This window comes from Phalacrocorax aristotelis, chromosome Z, assembly GCF_949628215.1.
Source record: "Phalacrocorax aristotelis chromosome Z, bGulAri2.1, whole genome shotgun sequence".
NCBI classification, from domain to species: domain Eukaryota; kingdom Metazoa; phylum Chordata; class Aves; order Suliformes; family Phalacrocoracidae; genus Phalacrocorax; species Phalacrocorax aristotelis.
In genome coordinates, this window is record NC_134311.1 from 15450245 (window position 1) to 15470042 (window position 19798).

Here is a 19798-nt window from a genome sequence, read left to right on the forward strand (position 1 = left end):
ATAACAGGAGTTAATAGAAATAACTAAAACTACTGCCAATTTAGAAATTAACCAGAGTCCTACCACACAGTTTTGGTAAGTCTGGCTAATCCTCACTACCAATTTTTCAGTGTCTGCTACATGGTATGTGGTCACTTCACAAAGTCAGACATGAAAACTCCAGTTACCATGGAATCAGCCTGAGCTCATGCAAGCGAGGAAGCTTGCTTTGCATAGGAGTTTTGAAAATTTCAGTACAAGTGATCTGAGCCCTCTGCTTGCTTATGCTGTCCTTCTAGCCTATCTCTAAAAGGTGCCTATATTTAATAGGCTCAGCATCTATACTAATAAGGTATGTCAGGCACACAAAGTAGTATTTTACACTTTTACATAAAATCCAATTTCCAATCTGGCAGAGATGCTAACCCCACCCTCCCACACCCCTGACTGACATGCTACTATGACACTGAGTTCATTGTAAATCTATAAAAAGAGTTGAACAGAAAATATTAACAACTCACAGAAGCGCTATTTTTATAATATGCTGTTCTGTAAGTACTCATGCCAAACTGTTCACTTTTAGCTTAATCATTTTAGCACATCACAGATTAACCCTAATATCTGACAATAACGTAATCAGTACAAAAAAGGTGAGAAGTTAAAGTCTTTGAGTACTCAGCGGAAAAAAAAACCCCACAGATAACCAACAGAAAGAACTGCTCTTTTAATTCAGGAGTGCCATCTGATGAGTCAAGTCTCCATGCAAACATTACATACTTTCTGTAGAATTGAAACACCAGGCTGCAGGAAGAATGGACAAGACTGGGAAAAAAATCACAAATTAGCACATAGAAACAATTTGATTAATCACTTCTATCTTTACCATTACTGTATTAATTCTATGTTGAAGATACCAATTTCAAAAAGCTTTGATTATCTGTTTACTTCTGGAAGGACTTGCAAAAGTTGGTTCTTTAGCTTTTCTGTAATAAGGTCAATCAAGAATATGGTACATGTAATCTACATAATTTGTGTATCAGCTTTCAACCACAAGAAAAGGTGACCTGAGAAGATAGAACTGGGTAGAGGGAATGCTAAACGGAAGAGAAAAAAAAAAAACCAAGAATGTGCTTTATCTTTACTCCTTCACCCAAACATAAGTTAAAAAAAGTCCTGATTTCCAGTCTTACTGTCGTAAACATCAGAGGCTTAAATTTTAAGCTTTCATATCATCCCAGTTACTCTGTAGTACCCATTTCTATGTGGAGCTCCTTATGAAATCCCTTTGTGCTCCTCATTAGTTTTGGATGCTGATTGCAAAGCATAGCAAAAATGTAATTTTGTAGCACTGAGACAAATGAGGAAAATTAACCTGCATACACTTGGGTAACAAGCTTGCCTTCCCCCTCAAGAGAGGGGCACTGAAGACTGAAAGAGCTACCCAGCTCAGGTAGTGTGTTCTCTGTCACTTGAAAGCAGACGTCTTCTGACAGCTACAGGTTAAGAACTGTCAGTTTGCTGGCTGGTATGCCACTGCTAGAGCTGTTGTGATGGAGACTTTTAAAAAATATCAGCTGCTGTGTATGGCTTAATTTTCACCCAAATCCATAATGACAATTATTTATGTTCCCAAAGGTTACCTTGAAGTGTTCTACATTTTCAGAGATGCTGCCAAGAGCCGCTGGATCTTATGATAACACAAATATGGCCACTACCGTCCTATTCTGACAATTTACAGATGTATGGGCAACCACCAAGGACATCACCTTCCCTGGTCTGCTGCACGGTAGGGCTTCTATACGTATGCAGAAAAAAAATGCGTGTGCCACATCACCCCTCCACCTGCAGCCACTGTTCACATGCAAGATCATTGCAAGCACAGATTTAGAGTTATACTGTTTCTATTCCCTTTAAACCCATGCGTTTCTGCTGCAAGCCGCAAAGGACGCAAGTAATATCACAAAACTTCAAAAAAAGCACGTGGCCTTAATGAGCTTCAAAACAATTATACTTATGTATCAGCAAGCACTCTTTAATAATTTTTTTTCTTCAAAGTAACAAACACAGAAGTCTTCCCCTGACATGGGGCAAGGTTAAGTTGTTTGTACAGCTGCTACCAAATTGCTTACAGACAGCATGGCTTTTGAGAAAACCAGAAAAAACCCAAGCCCTGTTTAGTTTAATATGTCATAAAACGTGAGCTGAAACACTGCAATTTATGAGGGTTTAGAAGTCCCACTAGCAGAGATTTTCACCCTAAGAGCAGGGCAGGGACCCGTAGAGCCCTCCCCATTCATGGTAAACACTGAGATGTTTCTACCCGTCTGCAGATGCCTGTTCCTAGAGCACACCACACCAGGGAAGGAACTTAAGTCATTCCAGGTGATTAATGTGAGCTCCCTGAGCACATCTACCCAGTTTATGGCCTGAAAAGATGCTAGAAGTCCAAAATTACACTGATATGATCCTCTCACCAGCTAGTCAAGTACCAAGTACTAGTTACAAATGAGAAATATGGATTAAAACATTGGCAGAATGCATATGTAGCTAAGGAAAAAAAATATGTTGAAATAACACATTGCAAAGGTAGAAAATAAGTTTTCTCCCCTTCTCATCCTTCCTCCTACCAGGAAGGTGGCAATGAACTCCATGACTGAGCACTCCCGATTTCTGCAGTCTCACATAGATCCACAGTGCAAAGCAGGCATACTTCAGATACTTAAGAGTGGAGCCATGACTACTACCTAATTACTTTTAGCCCTACATCCAGGTAAGCCAGATCACCAAAACTCATATTAACCTAAGGAAAACTTCCATTTCTTTCACCAGCTTCAGTATATTTTATGGGAAAAAAACAACATAGGAACTAGTAATTATGAATCTATTTAAACTATTTTGAGGCTGAGATGTTCCACAACTGCTTTTGACCTAAAGAGGCTCCTTTAGATTAGAGAAAGATCTCTGGATTCAAACTTGAAGAAGCTTTAATACTATAATCATCACTTCTAAAAAAAATTCTACTGAGATTTACTAGAAGCAGATTGTATTGATAGTGTTCTGCCCTGTGCACATCAGTATGAAAAGTTGCTTCATTTTCAGGTTTAATGGGAAGACAGTAGAATTTCCCTGGAACTTCTTAGATAATTATTACAGTTATTATCACAGAAGACTAATAGAAAAGCAATGTCTTTCTAATGTGCTCTGGTTACTACACAGGCAGCACAAAGGTGTGGGAGCACCAGTCTGAATCACCTTCTGACATTTTTGTTCACTGAATTCTACAAAAAGTTTTCTCCAAAGATTAAATTTTAGAATTAATGTCCTTCATCAGTATTCATGATTTTATCTGCTTTTATTGAAAATGTATGTAGTAAAATTCCATTGGCATTTGTACCAAGAACTGGTTTCTAATCCTTAGCTTCATCTAATGAAGATTAGACATTACGTGGGAGACCAATATTGTCCAAGGTCTCAGCATAATAAAAAATAATTTAAAGTATTCTGAATGCTGCACTCTTAAAATTAATTTTAAGAGAAAGAGGAAATGATTTGAAAAAATACATTCTCTAACAGGTTTTCACTACTGGACTCCCTTCTCAAGTAAAAACTATTGCTTATATTTCAGTAACACCAAAAAGCTTGTCAGACAAAGCAAATAGAGTATGAAAAGAACCACAGAGAACAGCAAGACAAACCTAGTACCAGGTACGAACAGAACTGCGAAAAGCTGAGAGTTGCAGAGTAACCACCTGAATTTTCCAAGAGCACAAAACTGAGACAGTAAAAGCTACAATCTCGAGGAAGACATATCAAGTGTTTCTGACTATTATACATAATTTATCTTCACTGGAAATCAGAAGCTTGTATCAAAAATTAATATGCACACTTTAGAAAAATTAAGAACACTGCTGGGTATTAGTAAAAACACTGAAAAAATATCTCCATAATTTACAGAGGACCAGAAAATGCACAGGCAACCCCGCTCACCTGTCTTCCCCAAAACGTCGACCAACCAAAATTTTACATTTGTCTGGAGGGAGACATGCTGCCAGCAAAGGTACTGTCCTTAACACTCGACTTTCCTGTGAAAAAAAAAAAGTTACTTTTGAGTAAAATCAAGGAGGAATCCTATGAATTTTTAATATTTCTGTTTACTTTCAAATTCTTTTGACTACCAGACAACAGAAAAAAAAAAATCTACCAGAAAAAGTACCCAATTTTGATGCTTTCAAATCATATTGTTCTGATTGACAGTATTAAAAACTTAGTGTAACCTATGATCATAAATTTGCATAAATTTATGAGCATAAATTTGAACTAGGGTATCAGTATCAAAAACAAAAATGAAACTTCACAGAATATTAAACAATAGGCAAAAACCAGTATTAGCATTAATGTAATAGGGCGGGAAGCTCATGTCTCTATATTGGAAAATGAGAGGAGGGGTTGATTTCCACAAACAGGTGCTAAAAATAAAAGCACTGGTGTATCAGCACAGACAGTGTGAAATACAAACTTCTCCACTCTGCTGTGACTTCACAGTAGCCAGCACAACAGCACCAACACTGCCACAACTCACTGTCTCATGCCATTAGGGTTGTGTTGGCCAGGCATCTGCCTACATCTTTGTGCCACTGATGAGGAAGGTGACTGCCATGCCTGGGTGGGGAGGAAGGCTCTTCAGATCTCAAAGACCATTGAAGAGAGCTGTGTTGGAGCAGGGACTCAGAAAGCAGAAGAGAGACATGCTGCCAGCTGAAGGAAACTATCTACTTCGTAAACAGGGCAACTTCTTTCTGTCCTTTGTTTAACACAGCTGGAAACACACTAGTTTTTGTCCAGACAAGAAGTACTGCAAACTGAGTTTGAATATTTAGGATGTGAATCTTTGGTCTCTTGTCAAGGAAGAGGGAGCATAGGTTCATCTTGCATTTAATGAAGACAGCAAGCCAACACTGGGAGCTGAATGAAAGTTTCAGTTTATTTATGTATCACAATAGGAACAAACGAAGGCTATTAGCTGAATATAGGAGGAGGCAAGATACTAGAGGTCATGTGAGGATTACAAAAGCCCTAAACCCAGGAAGAAATGAGTTCTTCCAATATTCTCAACCTGAATGTCTCATGATTCAGACAATGAAAATCCAAAGATTAGTCCCTAAACCACAGGATTAATTAATGAAAACCCAGGGGGGGTTTGGTCCGTCTTTTGATTTATGAGCCGTATATCAACAATTCAGTATTTGTGAACACATAAGGCCTTGATTAGCTCTCTCAGCTCTCTCTGGGCAGCTGTTACCTTCCAGAAGTATCAATGTGCAGCTGCCTGCAGCTCTCACATTGTCTTGCTACCAAACTGCTGCTAAATTAGTTCTGTGAAGACTTTTATCACTGTTGCTGAAAACTTTTATTAATTTTGCTTTTCTGATCCCTATCTACTGATCATCTATAAATGAAACATCATGGACTTGAAAGAATAAGTTGTCCTGCTACATCCACCACCCCTTTACACTGCAGCAGCGGCATGATGTCTCTTAGGGATAGCTGAAGATCAAAGTACCTAGGGAGTGACGTGTTAGCAAGGGGAGAAATATCCTTCAAACTACCATTGATTTCTTCTATCTCAGCAAAGCAGAATAACCCATCACCAGTGGTAAAGTATTTGTCTTTATTTCAACATAATTAAATACCACTCCACTAGTCAGAAGACTCCCTTATTCCTGAGAATGTAAGAAGTGGCAATAAAAGAACTGTAAGAAAATCAATTATTTGTCTCTGATAAGCAAAACCAAAAGAGCTATCATCACTCAAGGGAAAGTCATTCACCTGTTCCCTCCCATGTCATATCAATACTTCAGAATTACCTTTTATATCAAATAAATACATTCTCTCACCAACCAGGAAAATGGAATTTTCCAATCTAAAAAACAATCCATGTTTACAGGAAGACAAAACATAAAATTCAAAGCTGAAAGGAATTGTTTGAGAACAGCAGCTTAAGAACAGCTAAGTCAAACTAACGTTAAAAAAGGTTTAATTTTCTTCATTAAAAACCATTTGTATTTAACTAGACTACATATAATCTATTTGTTATTGGCTATTTTCCATTTACTGGTTCGAAAGCAAGCAATTACTCTTTCCTTTGTTCTTCTCAGTGTTCTAATATGTGATTCACAACTCCTTGTTTATTCAATATTTTACCATTGAAGTACATAAATAGAAATAGGATTGGAGGACTTATGTTGTGGGTTGATCTTGGTTGGCCTCCAGGTGCCCCACCAAGCTGCTCTATCACTCCCCCTACTCAGCAGGAGGGGGGGGGAAATAAGATGAAAAAAACCTCCTGGGTAGAGATAAAGGCAGTTTAATAAAGAAGAGCAAAGCCCATGTGCGGAAGCAAAGGAAAACAAAAAGATTTTATTCTCTACTTCTCATCAGCAGGCGATGTCCAGCCAGTTCCTGGGAAGTAGGGCCTCAGCTTGTGTAGAGGTTGCTCTGGAAGACAAATGCCTTAATAACAAATTGCATCCCTCCCCTGCTTTTATTGCATCACGTGGTAGAGAATATCCCTTTGGTTAGCTTGGGTCAGCTGTCCAGGCTGTGTCCCCTGCCAATCTGTTGCCCACCCCCAGGTTACTGGCCTCTGGGGGCGATGGGGGCTGTTAGAGGGACAGCCCTGATGCTGTGCAAGCACTGCTTAGCAGTAGTCCAGACATTGGTGTTATTAACATTGTTCTAGCCACAAATACAAAGCACAGCACTATGAGGGCTGCTATAGGAAAAGTTAACTCTATCCCAGCCAGACCCAGCACAACTTACTTTCACCTTTTTTTTTTTTTCTTTTCTGGGAATTAGTGGTACGTTTGGTTAGCATAGCATTATCCATCTACAATGACCAGGACAGTCCTAACTAACAAATATATTCATTATACCCAGCAGCCATTTTTGTTTATGACTTGTTAGGGCAATTAGCAAAAATTTTCCACTTGTTTTTGATTCTTACTGCTCAATAAGGAATAATATACAGAAGTAGTAATACAAGGAGAACGTCAAAGCAAATTACTGGCAGTAGATCAATATATAAATTAATTAAATACACACAATCTAAGTTTTTTTCTCAGATGCTTAACAATGAAAATTTTTACACATATAGAAAGAAAGAAGGAAAGCAGAACCACTTAACAGAAACTCTCTGCTATGCTTTAAGGGTTCTGTCCTGAGTTATACCTATCACTTAGGTCTTGAAAAGTACATAACGGCCTATACTCTGCTGGAGATCACTCCAAGGATGATAAAAGGCAAAAGTAAGACAAACGTGTGCACGGTTCCGTACACCTAGCTATGCCACTGACCTGATGTAAGGTTCGTAACAGTAGGCATGAGAAGGGAAAAAATGACAAAATTATTTTATTTACTTTTACATATATATCTATATGCAAAGGAGAAAAAGAAATTAGTCTAGGCAAATAACTCCTTCACCTTTCCGCTAGTCCTGACGGTGGGTTTGGGATACTGGGTTTCTATATGCTTGATTTTTAAATTACTGTCATTATGAACAATGCTACACTAACACTATTCAGAAAACAAGTATTTACCCCTGGACATGGAATGCTGAATTCTCTTTGAATTCCTTCACAAATAAAAATCTAATTAATTCATGACCTATTATGCAAAATGGAAGCTGGATGGTAGGATCCCTCACCCAGGATCCACCGCTCTGCAATAAATGATTCCTCTCTCTTTCACAGTACCTGATACCTATACAGGTCTATCTGGCAGCACGGCTTCTGGATAGTAAGAATGTGGAGTCACAGACACATTAGTCAGAACACAGGAAATGTTGCCCCTGACTTCCTACATTACAATCTTGCCTGAATACAAGTCTCAACAGCATCATTTGACCATAGTTGGTGGCTTACTTCACTGCACTTCAGACTTCAAAAGCCAATAAATAATGAACCACATGGAGGATGACATTCGGCACTGATGTGCAGCAGGGGAAAGACATTCCCTGTCTGGTTCCTTTAATGAGATACTTTTGAAACAGGCTCTTAGAGTGTATCTGTAATGAAATGGCAGACTGAAGGCTCAGATACAGTCCAGAAGGCTTATGCACCTTCAAGACTGATTGTATTTGTAGTATGAGCAGCTACAGCAAAAGGACCTATCTTTTGTCAGGTATGCCTCTGCTGTTCTAGAGTCAAAAGCATCACCTGTGATCATCTAAGACAAACACTTTCAAAGATCATTGTAAGATATTCTTAACTTCCAACCTTTTGTTTGGATTTATCACTGAGGCTAAGTGCCCTCGTATAGTCCAGACAGTTAAATTTTGCCTCTCAGGTGGACTGTCTTCAAATATAGTGCTCCTCCAATATTAGTTTATCATGTGAATTATCATTATGTAACATATACTAATGGAAAAGTTGCATCCCATTGTAACAGACAGCTGTTGTGATTAATAGAAGTCCTTTCAGAAGGAGATAGGAGTGTTGTATGAAATCTAAAAAAGAACGTGCAAACTTTTTCTAATACCCTCCACTGTGAATAAGAAATTCAACAAAATTCAAGTGCCAGTTCAAAATTCTCTGGCACATGTTTAAAACTCCTTTTTCTGCAAGTGACTTAAGTATATACTTAAGTATTTTTGAAATAAGAAGTAACACAACACAATATTCTCTTATAAACAGCCAAGTGAAAATCACAGCTTTCTTATTTAGGGATGAAATATGAAACAGTTTCTGTTTTGTTTCTCTGTGAAACTTTTCTCTAACTTGCTCTTCTACATTCTACTTAAGTTCCTTCAGGCAAAAACTCTCTGTGTGCTGAATGAGCTCCTGTATAATGCTGAGTAAACAGCCAGACCCAAAGCGTACAGGTTTCTAAACTTCACAGTCTAATTTGTAGACCCACCATCTATTCAGATCTGTTTAACTGCAGTCTAACTTCTAAAATCCTTATGATCCACCACCATACTCCACTGTTAACAGACAAGAAAACATCAACATAAATTCTCCTACTAGATAAACCAGAACATACTGTTCTGAGCTAAACTACAGTTTTTCATTGGCTAAACAGCTAAGGTCATCACTAAGATGAATTGCCTAATTAATCTTTTTAATAGAGCACTAACGTCAATAAAAGACCACTGGTATAATCAAAACACATTCCTCCCTGGATCAACTCTGAGCACCTCTGTGAGACATCATGTCAAGATTAATTCCTGCAATTCGTACCAGGGCAAGCAGACTTCAGATTCTAGCAGGACTATTCAGATAAGAAAAGATGTCTTGTGTGCATGCACGTTGCAGTAATAAGGTGTGATTTCACAAGATACAATAATTCAAAAGAACTGAATAAAAGATACAATAACTCAGGTGAACTGGCATTTCAATCATCAAGTTTAAAAGGAAAAATCATTATATGATGTTAACGGCATAGCTGTTTGCTCTTGCTTCCCATTTGCTGCATTAAGATTCTAGCTGAACTCCAACAATTAGCACAGCCTTACTCACCTCTGCTGGATGCTGAATTATATACAAGCAGGTGGAGACCTTTAGTGGATGTATTGGCAGGAATGGACATAAACACACCTTCTGAGGACGGCTATATGAGAGCAGGGAGTGAGAGAATAACAAAAGCAATCAGCAATTTATGAAACATGGCATAAAATACGTTGCACAAATATATACCGCATCCCAAGAGGCACACTAAGAACTTCCCCTTATGACACAGTGTTTTAAACCTGATGTAATTTTTCTGTCTGAAACTCCTTCTGTTTCTAGAAATAAAGCCACAAGGTTTTCATTGAAATAGAGTTTTGAGAACAGTGTTCAGATCCCTTCTGTGGCCTGGTTAGGATAAAACGACTCTAAAAATCCTTTCATCATCTTCAAGAAGAGCAACTTACTAATATCCATAGCCCAATCAGAGAAGTCTGTTACTGCTTTTCATACCAAGTTAGTGTTTCAACAATTTGATAAATTACTATAATAGACTATATAATATTTATAATTTATATAGTATTTGTAATACATTATTTACAATAGAAAATTTTAGAAGTATATACACACAAAACCCCAGACAAGCTATATTTATGATTGGGTTCATTTTTTATAATTCCATCTGTCATGGTTTAACCCCAACCGGCAACTCAGCCCCACCCAGCTGCTTGCTCACTCCCCCTCAGTGGGATGGGGGGTAGAATCAGAAGGGTAAAAGTGAGAAAACTCATAGGTTGAGATAAAGACAGTTTAAGAGATAAAGCAAAAGCTGTGCAAGCAAGCAAAGTAAAACAAGGAATTCATTCACTGCTTCCCATGGGCAGGCAGGTGTTCAGCCGTCTCCAGGAAAGCAGGGCTCCATCCAGTGTAACAGTTACTTGGGAAGATAAATGCCATCACTCTGAATGTCCCTCACCCTTTCTCCTTCTCCCCCAGCATTATACGCTGAGCATGACATCACATGGTATGGGATACCCCTGTGGCCAGTTGGGGTCAGCTGTCCCAGCTGTGTCCCCTCCCAGCTTCTGTGTGTCCCCAGCCCACTCCCTGGTGGGGTGGGGTGAGGAGCAGAAAAGGCCTTGACTCTGAGCAAGCACTGCTCAGTGGTAACTTAAAACAACCCTGCGTTATCATCACTGTTTCCAGCACAAATCCAAACCACAGCCCTGTACTAGCTACTATGAAGAAAATTACCTCAGCCAAAACCAGGGCACCATGTATACTGAAAGATGTAGTAGACATGCAGTATGAAAAAAATCCTTATCAGGAACTTCTAATTTAATTATGAATAAATACTTAAGTATAAATAAATACTTAATAGCAGAAGAACTGTATCCAAAGAAATGAACCTAAATATCGCGTGGCATGAAACCATTACGTTGTATGATCAAGAATAAACAGAAGCAAAGAATTAAGCTTGAAATTATACATACAGTAATTGAAGTTGTCGCACCAAAACTACACATAGACACATGCATGTGCACACAGAGAAATCACTATAGCTACAGGCATATGTTATTCAATAACTCAGAAAAATTAAAGATTTCCTTTAACAGTGAAACTATTACCAGTATTCACCACTTAAAATCATACCATCCCTGCAAATGAAGCTCTCTGAGCTTAACAAATACAGTCAGGATTTTAAGCAGAATGCTAGGGACCCAGAACACAGCTTTGCCTGCATCCTCCTTGTAGTTTTTATTGGTAACAGTTCATAGGTTGGTCACACACGAGAGACGTTAAGAAATCACTCCATGAGACACTATTTACAGAAGTGAATTCTGAAGATGGGTCCAGATGAAGTTCATGGTGAGCCCATGATGACACTGCACTTGCGTGTTCACAAGAGCATGCACCCAGGCTACATTACTACATAATGTTACAGTAATCCAAGCCGGCATAACTGTCAAACATTAGTGCTTACCAGTAAACTACAACATTACAGAAAGGCAATAACAATAGATAAACTCCTCTTGAAGTGCTGACAGGTTGTGACAATGAAAAACCCTTTCTTCAAGCCCCAACTACCGAGACACAGAGACTACTCCCTTCTTCACAGGGTATACAGTTAAAGGTTACCCAACAACAGCCTAAATCTAAAGTGGTGGGGGAGTGTTGATGCAAGGGAAGGAATTGGTACTGATCAAAATAAGCACTGGCAAAAGTAATTTAGAATATTTAGAGTAAAAGGCAGGCCCATGGCAAAGAAATCAGCCTAATGACAAAACAGAAATTATTCTCGTACTCTTTTCTGGCATACTGTTCCAGTGGCCTACTGTCTGTCTTTCCTTCATGTTTCCAGTGCTGGCATTTTCCTGTTGCTAAATCTGTAGAAATCTGGCATATTCTTTGTATTAATGGACAGGGTTTGAGCCTAAAATTAAGTACTCATTAATTTCACTATTTGGTGGGCTATGCCAGGGACCTTCACTGTGAATGAACCGAAGCCGACCTTGCTTCCAGGTCTGGTGGGTCTAGATTCTGAATTTCTCCAGTGCTGTACCACTGCTTCCCCCACCAATATTTTCTCACAATTTAAACAGAAATTTCTGAAAACAGTTCTGTTAACAACCTGGAAGCAGCAAATACTGCTGGAGGCTGTTTGTTGCCTGTGCCCCAATGGTTAAGTAGAAGCACATCCTCTGTTTGATCGTCAATTTTAGTGAAAATTCTATTCTGTACTAAGTGCGTTACCTTAGTGTCTCCCCATTATTAAATGGCTGGTTTCGCTAACAAGAGAAGCTGTTAAAGTTCTCCCCATTACCCCATTATGACATTTTCCACTGTTGAGAGATTAAGGCATGAAAATTTACTACACAAAACTGTTCCAAAACAGTTAGCTGGTGACTTCAGTCTGAAGAGCTGCATTGTTCACTAGCTTTTACAAGCAGACGGAAACAGTTTCCGGTGATTTCTGACCTCAGGGTGTTTAACTATTACAAACTTGGCTAGATATAACTTACTTATTTTCAAGTCTCCCTTTTGCATATGCTTTTTGTATTTTCCACACTGGCTTGGATTTTTCACAGGTAGTTTTTTAAGCTTTGTTAACCTCACAAAAAAAAGACATGAACCCCAGACTGAAAAAGGAAATTACCTAGAAAGCAAGCATTGTCAAATAGTTACAGAATAAACTCTATCTATAATTTGATTTGAAGGGACCAGAGGACAAACCATGGCAAATAAAATACTTTCCAATATAATTTAATTACTTACATCTGTATATGCATTACTTAACTTTAAGCACCCAATTAGGTTCCTAATGATGTTGAATACGTACTTTTACAACCCCATCTCGGGGGCTTGTTTCTGTACTTTCACTTTGGTTATTTTGTGGAGACAAAAAAAACCATTATTCCTATGTGAAACTGACATTACCAGCCTACATCAGCCGGATAGGAAGCACTGCAGAACAACAGCTCTGTTCCACTACCACAGAAGCCACATTTGCTCTGAGAAAGGCCACCTAGGCAGAAAAGGCTCTTTATCTTTTCCTTTTGTTTAAAGATTCTGCTGCAGTCTTGTCCTACATACACAGCTGATGTTACAGAAGAGTGGGGGCAGCACCAGGGAACTTATTTAATGATTAACATCAGTTTTCTCACATTTTTGGAAATGAAAGCAGCAATCTGCTCCAGGCAGCAAGAGTAGCATTCAGAATATTAAGGAAAAGGTTTGTGGGTAGGGATTAGGATTTGAAGGAGGATAATTTTTGCAGTATTATTCACCTGTATTCAATTTCACTACAGCACAAAGCTATCCAGTGGGTTCTTACCTGTTTTTCAATACAGCATTTCTAGTTTTAAAAACTTATGATAAAGTAACCCATCACATCTGTGGGACTGAAAAAAAAAAAAAAAAGAAAAAAAAATTCTGTGTACTTCTCATAGTTTTTCTTCCATTACTCCTATCTAAATTAATGATGTTCAGATTCAGAATAACATTTTGTCTATTCTCCCAGCAGAACTGAATCTGGACAGTGGACTGTGCTGTACTGTGGTGTGGGGTTTAGTGTGATTACAGTTTCTGGGCAGAGATACCCCAAAAGTGAATATGCAGCACCCTAGAAAATAGTGGGCTAATTCTGAAACTCTTTCCAAGTCTCTGTATGATTTTCCTACAAACATAAATGTCTGTATTTGCTTCAAGACTAACTTTACCTTGTTACAACATGTCCAAAGGGCTTCTGAAAACAGGCGCCATTCTGGGAATGCAAACGAGTGTACTCTTACACCCATATTCAGAAAACTAAAGGTAGGTAATTCCAGGATTTAAACCCAGAGTGAGCAAAGAATAACGTTATAATTTTATGCTCAGCATTTGTAGATGTTTCTAGGGAAAGATAAAAAGAGGTTAAGTGTGCCAAACACATGTTCTAGAAACAATGCTTGAAATATTAAAATAAAGAGGAAGCTGATGTTTTTAAACTACTATCACTTGTGGCAACATTTTCATGTTCCAACGCATATTGCCAAGGTCAGGCAGCAGACACTGTATTTTCAAAGAAACATGCCTGCCCAAACAGAAACGGCTGCTTCAAGTAAATTAGATTTCTCTACTGTTTAGGTCAAAACACCAAGGGTTTCAAGGTCAAAACCCACCTGAGAAGTCTGGAGAAAAGCCACAAAGTTACCATACGTTTGTGTTATACTAATGTTTTAATACATGTTTTATACTAACACAAGTCCATTACACACATGTTTTAAAACAACAGTCAGGACAGCTGTGCTGGAAGTTTAAAGGCACAGGCCCATACATTTTATAAAATCTGAGAACAAATGTTATTTTTGCTAGCTTTATGTTAGAGGATAAACTCAAATTAAAAATAGTTTTAAGATTACATTTTGCATCCTCCACCTCAACCACTACAGCTATAGAAGGACCTTAAAAGACTGAGTGGATTAAATTAAACATAGATAAACATAAAATGATGCACTTAGGAAGAAACAATCCTAACCCTACATACAGAAAAACCCCAGGGTCTGAGGTTAATATGGCATGACATTCAGGAGTAAGACTTTATGATAAACAGTTCTGTGAAAATGGCAGTTTAATGCCTGGCAGTTCTCAAAAATGCAGATCAGATGTTAAGTGTTACTAGGAAAGGATGAAAGAGTTAAAGAGGGAACATTATTACGCCACTGCATAAACCTCTGGTTTAGCCCCATCTGACACTCCAAGTGCAAAAAACGGCTGAAGAAGCCAGGTCAAAAACAAACTCAAAGAGTAATTCTTCATGTCAAGGGTCACAGACCTCCTTGCTGACCAATGCTGTGGATGCAAGAACTTTATGTGGGTTTGAGGGAAACTGGAAAAATTTGTGAAATAAAAATCCATCAGATATGGAAGCACTATCAATGAAGGTACAAAGCCACAGCCAACTCAGAAAGTCCCCTGAGATAAAGGCAGTTGGAGAAAGGAGAGAACCATCAGCACATGCTTACGAGTTCTTCTTCAGATATATATATACATACACTCATTACTAAATTGGTTCATGGCTGGTGACAACATGCTGTGTAGGGGGACCTTTGATATGCTCTAGTATGGCTATTCTTCTATTCTCAGTCAGTCTGTGCAATTTAAAATGAACGTATACAATGCCAGTTGCAGTGGGTTGAGATTACCCAGTCGTAATTTTTTCACTTTTTGTATTTTAGCTCTAAGATTTGTCTGTATGTACTTCTGCATTTCCCTGGGCAAAATCTTACAGCTCCTTTCACGTAACATTCTGTAACTGACAGGACTTACTGCCATCTTAAAAAGAATTTGCTGAGTATATTCTGCTTCTGCTTTCCCTCGCCCTATGGCTACAGAGTATGTGACCTAATGCAACTGCCACAACTTTGATGGAAGACAAGAAGCCATCCCTATTAAACTAAAACCTCTCTGTCTTGCACTGAACAGAGTAAAATAATGATTACTTTGTCCTAAACATGGCCAAGGCCCGTGTGGCAAACTGAGGGCCAGTGCAGCCAGCAGGAGGATTTGGTATTCTCTTTAGCTCTGCTAATAATTATCATAGATCCTGCAAGAAGACCAAACTGCCATGGTCACCAGCTGAACTGTATATTAAAGACAGGCCTAAGGTCACTCTAGCTAAGGCTATACAGTAGACCTGTGATTTCTGAAGGCTTACCACCCTCTGATTCTAATAAATATGAGTCAGATTTCAACTAGCTGATGTCCCAAATACACGAGCTCTGCTGATCTGCTTTGTTAACTGCAACTCACACATACTTTTAAACTACTGAGTAAGAGGGAAACTGTGAACTATAATACTGATAAAATAAATGAATTAATTACTTCGAGTTGTCCCACTTCTTTTGTCTTAAAATTGAGCAGGATGAGCCAAATCAATCACTACCACTGCTTCCATTATTATGAGCAGCCCGTATTGTCTCAGTAGCAGGTCATTTGTCATTAATGTGGGTGGGTGATTTTAAGGCACTACAGGATGGCTGTGTAACACTACCATGTAAATATTTCTCACAGTTGCAGTGCTAATAGTCCTTCAGTCCCGTGCTCAGTTACCCTGGTGCACAGAAGTAACAAAATATCATCTCTGCCATACTTCAGAATAAACTATTAAATTCATGGTCATCATATTTTGTTGTTTTAACTCTCCTGCTTGCATTACTGTACTTTTAAGATGTCTACTACTATCCTTGCAGCCATTAAAATTAACAACACAGAAGACTGACTCCCACAGACAAGATCAAGAAATAAAAACTTAACCCAAGTAAAATGCAATAGAAGCTCATCCTTCTCTAGCCTCAGTTTTCTAACTACATGCCTACCAGCTCTTCAATTTGCCTTTGAAGTAAGTTTTGGAAAGCCACCTTCCTGAAAAATGCTACACCTCTCATGAAATGCAGAGAAACTCAAGGAGCCATCAGCACTGTTTAGGTTTCTTCTAGACTTATTTTGAACATTCTTTACTCAAGCAAAATTTCCAAGCCTTAGTTTAATGGTGTTTCCTGAGAAAAATCAGGCACAGAAGATTATTCTGACTCCATTGTGTTCCAGCTTCCATGCTTTCCTCCAGTCTCTTTCAAAACACTTTGGCATTCACGAGTATTAAGGCATAAAAATTTAAAATTAAATTCTTACAAAGTTAATTAAGAGTCAGCAGTGACATAAATTAAAAACACACTATCAGAAACACAGGTGGAGAGAATATCAAGAACAATCAACAAAGCACTTCCTTTTGAACTTTGTAACCTGCATAGCACCAGCTTCCTGGCAAGAAAAAAGGAAAAATAAAACAAAAAAAGGGAGGCATATCGCTGAGGTTTGCTTCCCATGAGAAGTTAAAAATAAATACGACAGGCGTATGGTTTTGGTTTGTTTTGTTGGTTTTTTTCAAGTGGTGCAGCCAGCTAATTTAATGGAACATATCCCAGTTTCCTAAGTAAAACAATACATTTAAATGGAGAAGCATCTAATACAAACCATAGTAAAAATTATTTGTGCCTTTTGAATTTCAAATTTATAACTTAATTAATATACCTATATAATTAATCATCTTTTAACAAAATACAGCTTTCAAAACTGATGATGGCATCTACTGCATTCCTGGACAAATCACACAAATACTCCATCGCATATCCAGCTCCTCAACTTCTTCATCAGCTCTAGAAGCATTTAAAGAGCACAAGAGTAATTATTCTGCTAACCTCCTCTGTAAAAATGTGCACAGTAGATATTGTATCCAAAGAAAAGGTCACACACAACAAGAAAAGATTTATTTCCACGTTACCTGCCAACTTGCATCAACTACTTTGCAAACAAACTGCCGTTAGGTGTAAAGAGGTAACTATATAAAGAAATTTTACAGTTATCCTGTGCAAAGGCTTTTGTATCCTTTTCAACACAATTAGGGACAGCAACTTCAAGCAATATGACACAAGAATAAATCTACTCAGCTGATCAGAAGTCTGGGTTACCTGTTCTGATTCATTCAAAAGCTCTACCACCGTACCCTGAGAGAGCTATGAAGTCATTTGGTGTCTACATTTTGTGGAAGATCATTTTCCAATGCATAGGGAATATGACCTGTGCTAACGAGCTAGAAGCACTGAGTTTGAATATCAGGACCCTGTGTAATGTCTACAAATACCAGCTTCCTCCTTTCATTGCTCTGGAGTTCCAGACAGAAACAGAGAAGCATCCTTCTAGAAACCTGTATTAGGGCATTACCAGGCCGGACCGGTTTGAACCTGCAATGTATTCTCTTACAAGTTTCAAAATTTTTCCATCTAGTTCCAGCAAAAACCACTGTGGCACTACATTTTAAATTCATTAAAATATACCAGACTAAGTTCAGGATTTTGTAGCAGAAAGATTCAAGGCAGTATCACAAATTTCCAAACCAATAGGACCATAAAAGTGAGCAATTAAATACAGATTACCATTGTATTTGACAAGTTGGTTTCCAAACAACTTTTCTGGTAGTTGTGTAGTTGACACAACATAGCATCTGTTCTTTCTTGCCACAAGACACTACCAACAAAGCAAGCTTGGTCACTGTGTAAAGAGGCATGATACACAACAGAGGCACCCAAAAAGCAGTACAATATTTTCAGACAAAAACTGCCTTTGAACCTACCTAGTATTCCACCACTGGAACTATCAGGGCCAGTGGACATAGCAATGGGATGGGGTCAGAGATACATCAGAGAAGAGGTACAGGAATATGGGCTGCAACATGGGCTACAACCCTCCTGACCAAAACCCTGATTCTGTTTTCCATCATATTGCACCAAGATTTCCCCATCAGTTTCACAACTACTGCTGTCTTGCAAATTTGAAACAATCCTGGGCCTTTGCCCAGAGCAATAGACTTCAGAAAACCCAAAGAATAAGGCAGTTAACTGACAGAGGCATAAAGCCATACCAGCAGAGAGTAAGTTCAAAAGGAATTACCTATTAGCATCTGTTTCATTGTACATCTTAGCACATGACCATGGGAACAAAAAATTCGCAGCAAGAAGGAAGGTATCTATCGTCAAGAGCTATTAAAGCATGAAGATATAAATTTTGGTTCAGAAAATCCCAGGGCCACTATTCTTATCAGCCACGAAATATCACTCTGCAGTTGCCCTGTATTTATGCTGATCCCCAGGCACCTGTTGCTCACCACTGGTCAAGTCTCCACCACACATTTGTTCTGAGTATGGTTTACCGGCACAAATCATTATTTAAAGGAACACAGCTGTAAGGCCATGTACAAGCAGCTCTCAGGTCTTTCAGTCTTCATCAGCATGCTAAGCATGAGTGCATGTTTTACTGTTACTGAACAATACAAACAAGTTGTTGAGCCACCGATCTCAGACACAAATATAGACCATATCCATCTCTTACACTCAACAGCAGAAAATAAAGTTCAGCAAGTGTTCTGAACAAGAACACAAACTATATGTGGTTCCGTTTTAACAATGACTTTCAGAGTAACCCAATACATTTCAGGAACTATGTCCTGAGCTCTTACTGAAAAAAAAGCGACAAAATGTATCTCAAAAAGCAAAATCATCAAAACTATACTCAATGCAAGACTTAAAGAAGCTGTTGTGTTAGTGCTGATTTTGAGTTTGGAGTTTTCTGTTGTTGACACCCAGTCACTGGAAATGGGCTATACATCACCAACTCATTTCTTTTTCAGCACCAAACAGCTATCAGTTTGTAATGATTTTCAGTCAAAGCTCAACTGCTCTAGGTTTGAACAACTGTAGCAAAACATTTGAAAAGCCTTACTTACAAAGATTACAAGATGTCATTTGTCCTAGATTTAAGACTAGAATTGGACAAAAAAGGCAAGTCTCCAGAGGTAAGAGATGGAAGCAGTTATTGATTTCATGGCAAGCTCAGAGTTCTCATTAAGGACAACATTCCTGTCTTTTGGAAAATCACATCAACTAGTGAATTTATTCAAAAATTAAACAAATAAGAAAATATACTTCTCTCCAGAAAATGAGTACTTGTAAACATATCTAAAATTAGTAAAGAAAAAACCTTCCCTATCAAGCATTTGGTAGTTTATTTATCATTCCAAACTTCCCTTCTCTTTTGCTTTACTGTATTTTTCACAGTGGTTTTGAACACTGAGTAAATAGTACAACAAATTTGTATTATTATTATTATCATTATTATGTATTGAAGAGATAGTTGTATATAGAGAATTAGCACTTAAAGATGAAGTGGTTTTTATGGAGAAGTTTATAACACCACAGCAACAGGCAATTACATTAGAATTTTAAATTAATTTGGACATTTCCTTTAGACTTTGACATTACAATAGAAGGTAACCAGGGTACCCA

General features: G+C 38.2%; 1 protein-coding gene across 1 annotated transcript in view; it reads right to left on the minus strand.

Annotated features, from left to right (window-relative positions):
* Window positions 1–19798, minus strand: part of DTWD2 (DTW motif tRNA-uridine aminocarboxypropyltransferase 2) — an 86764-nt gene that overhangs the window by 50677 nt on the left and 16289 nt on the right. The window contains exons 2-3 of the mRNA XM_075078574.1: window positions 9495–9585; window positions 3967–4061 (exon numbers count right to left, since the gene is read on the minus strand). Coding sequence (XP_074934675.1) covers window positions 3967–4061; window positions 9495–9585 — 186 coding nt within the window. The remainder of the gene's footprint in view (window positions 1–3966; window positions 4062–9494; window positions 9586–19798) is intronic.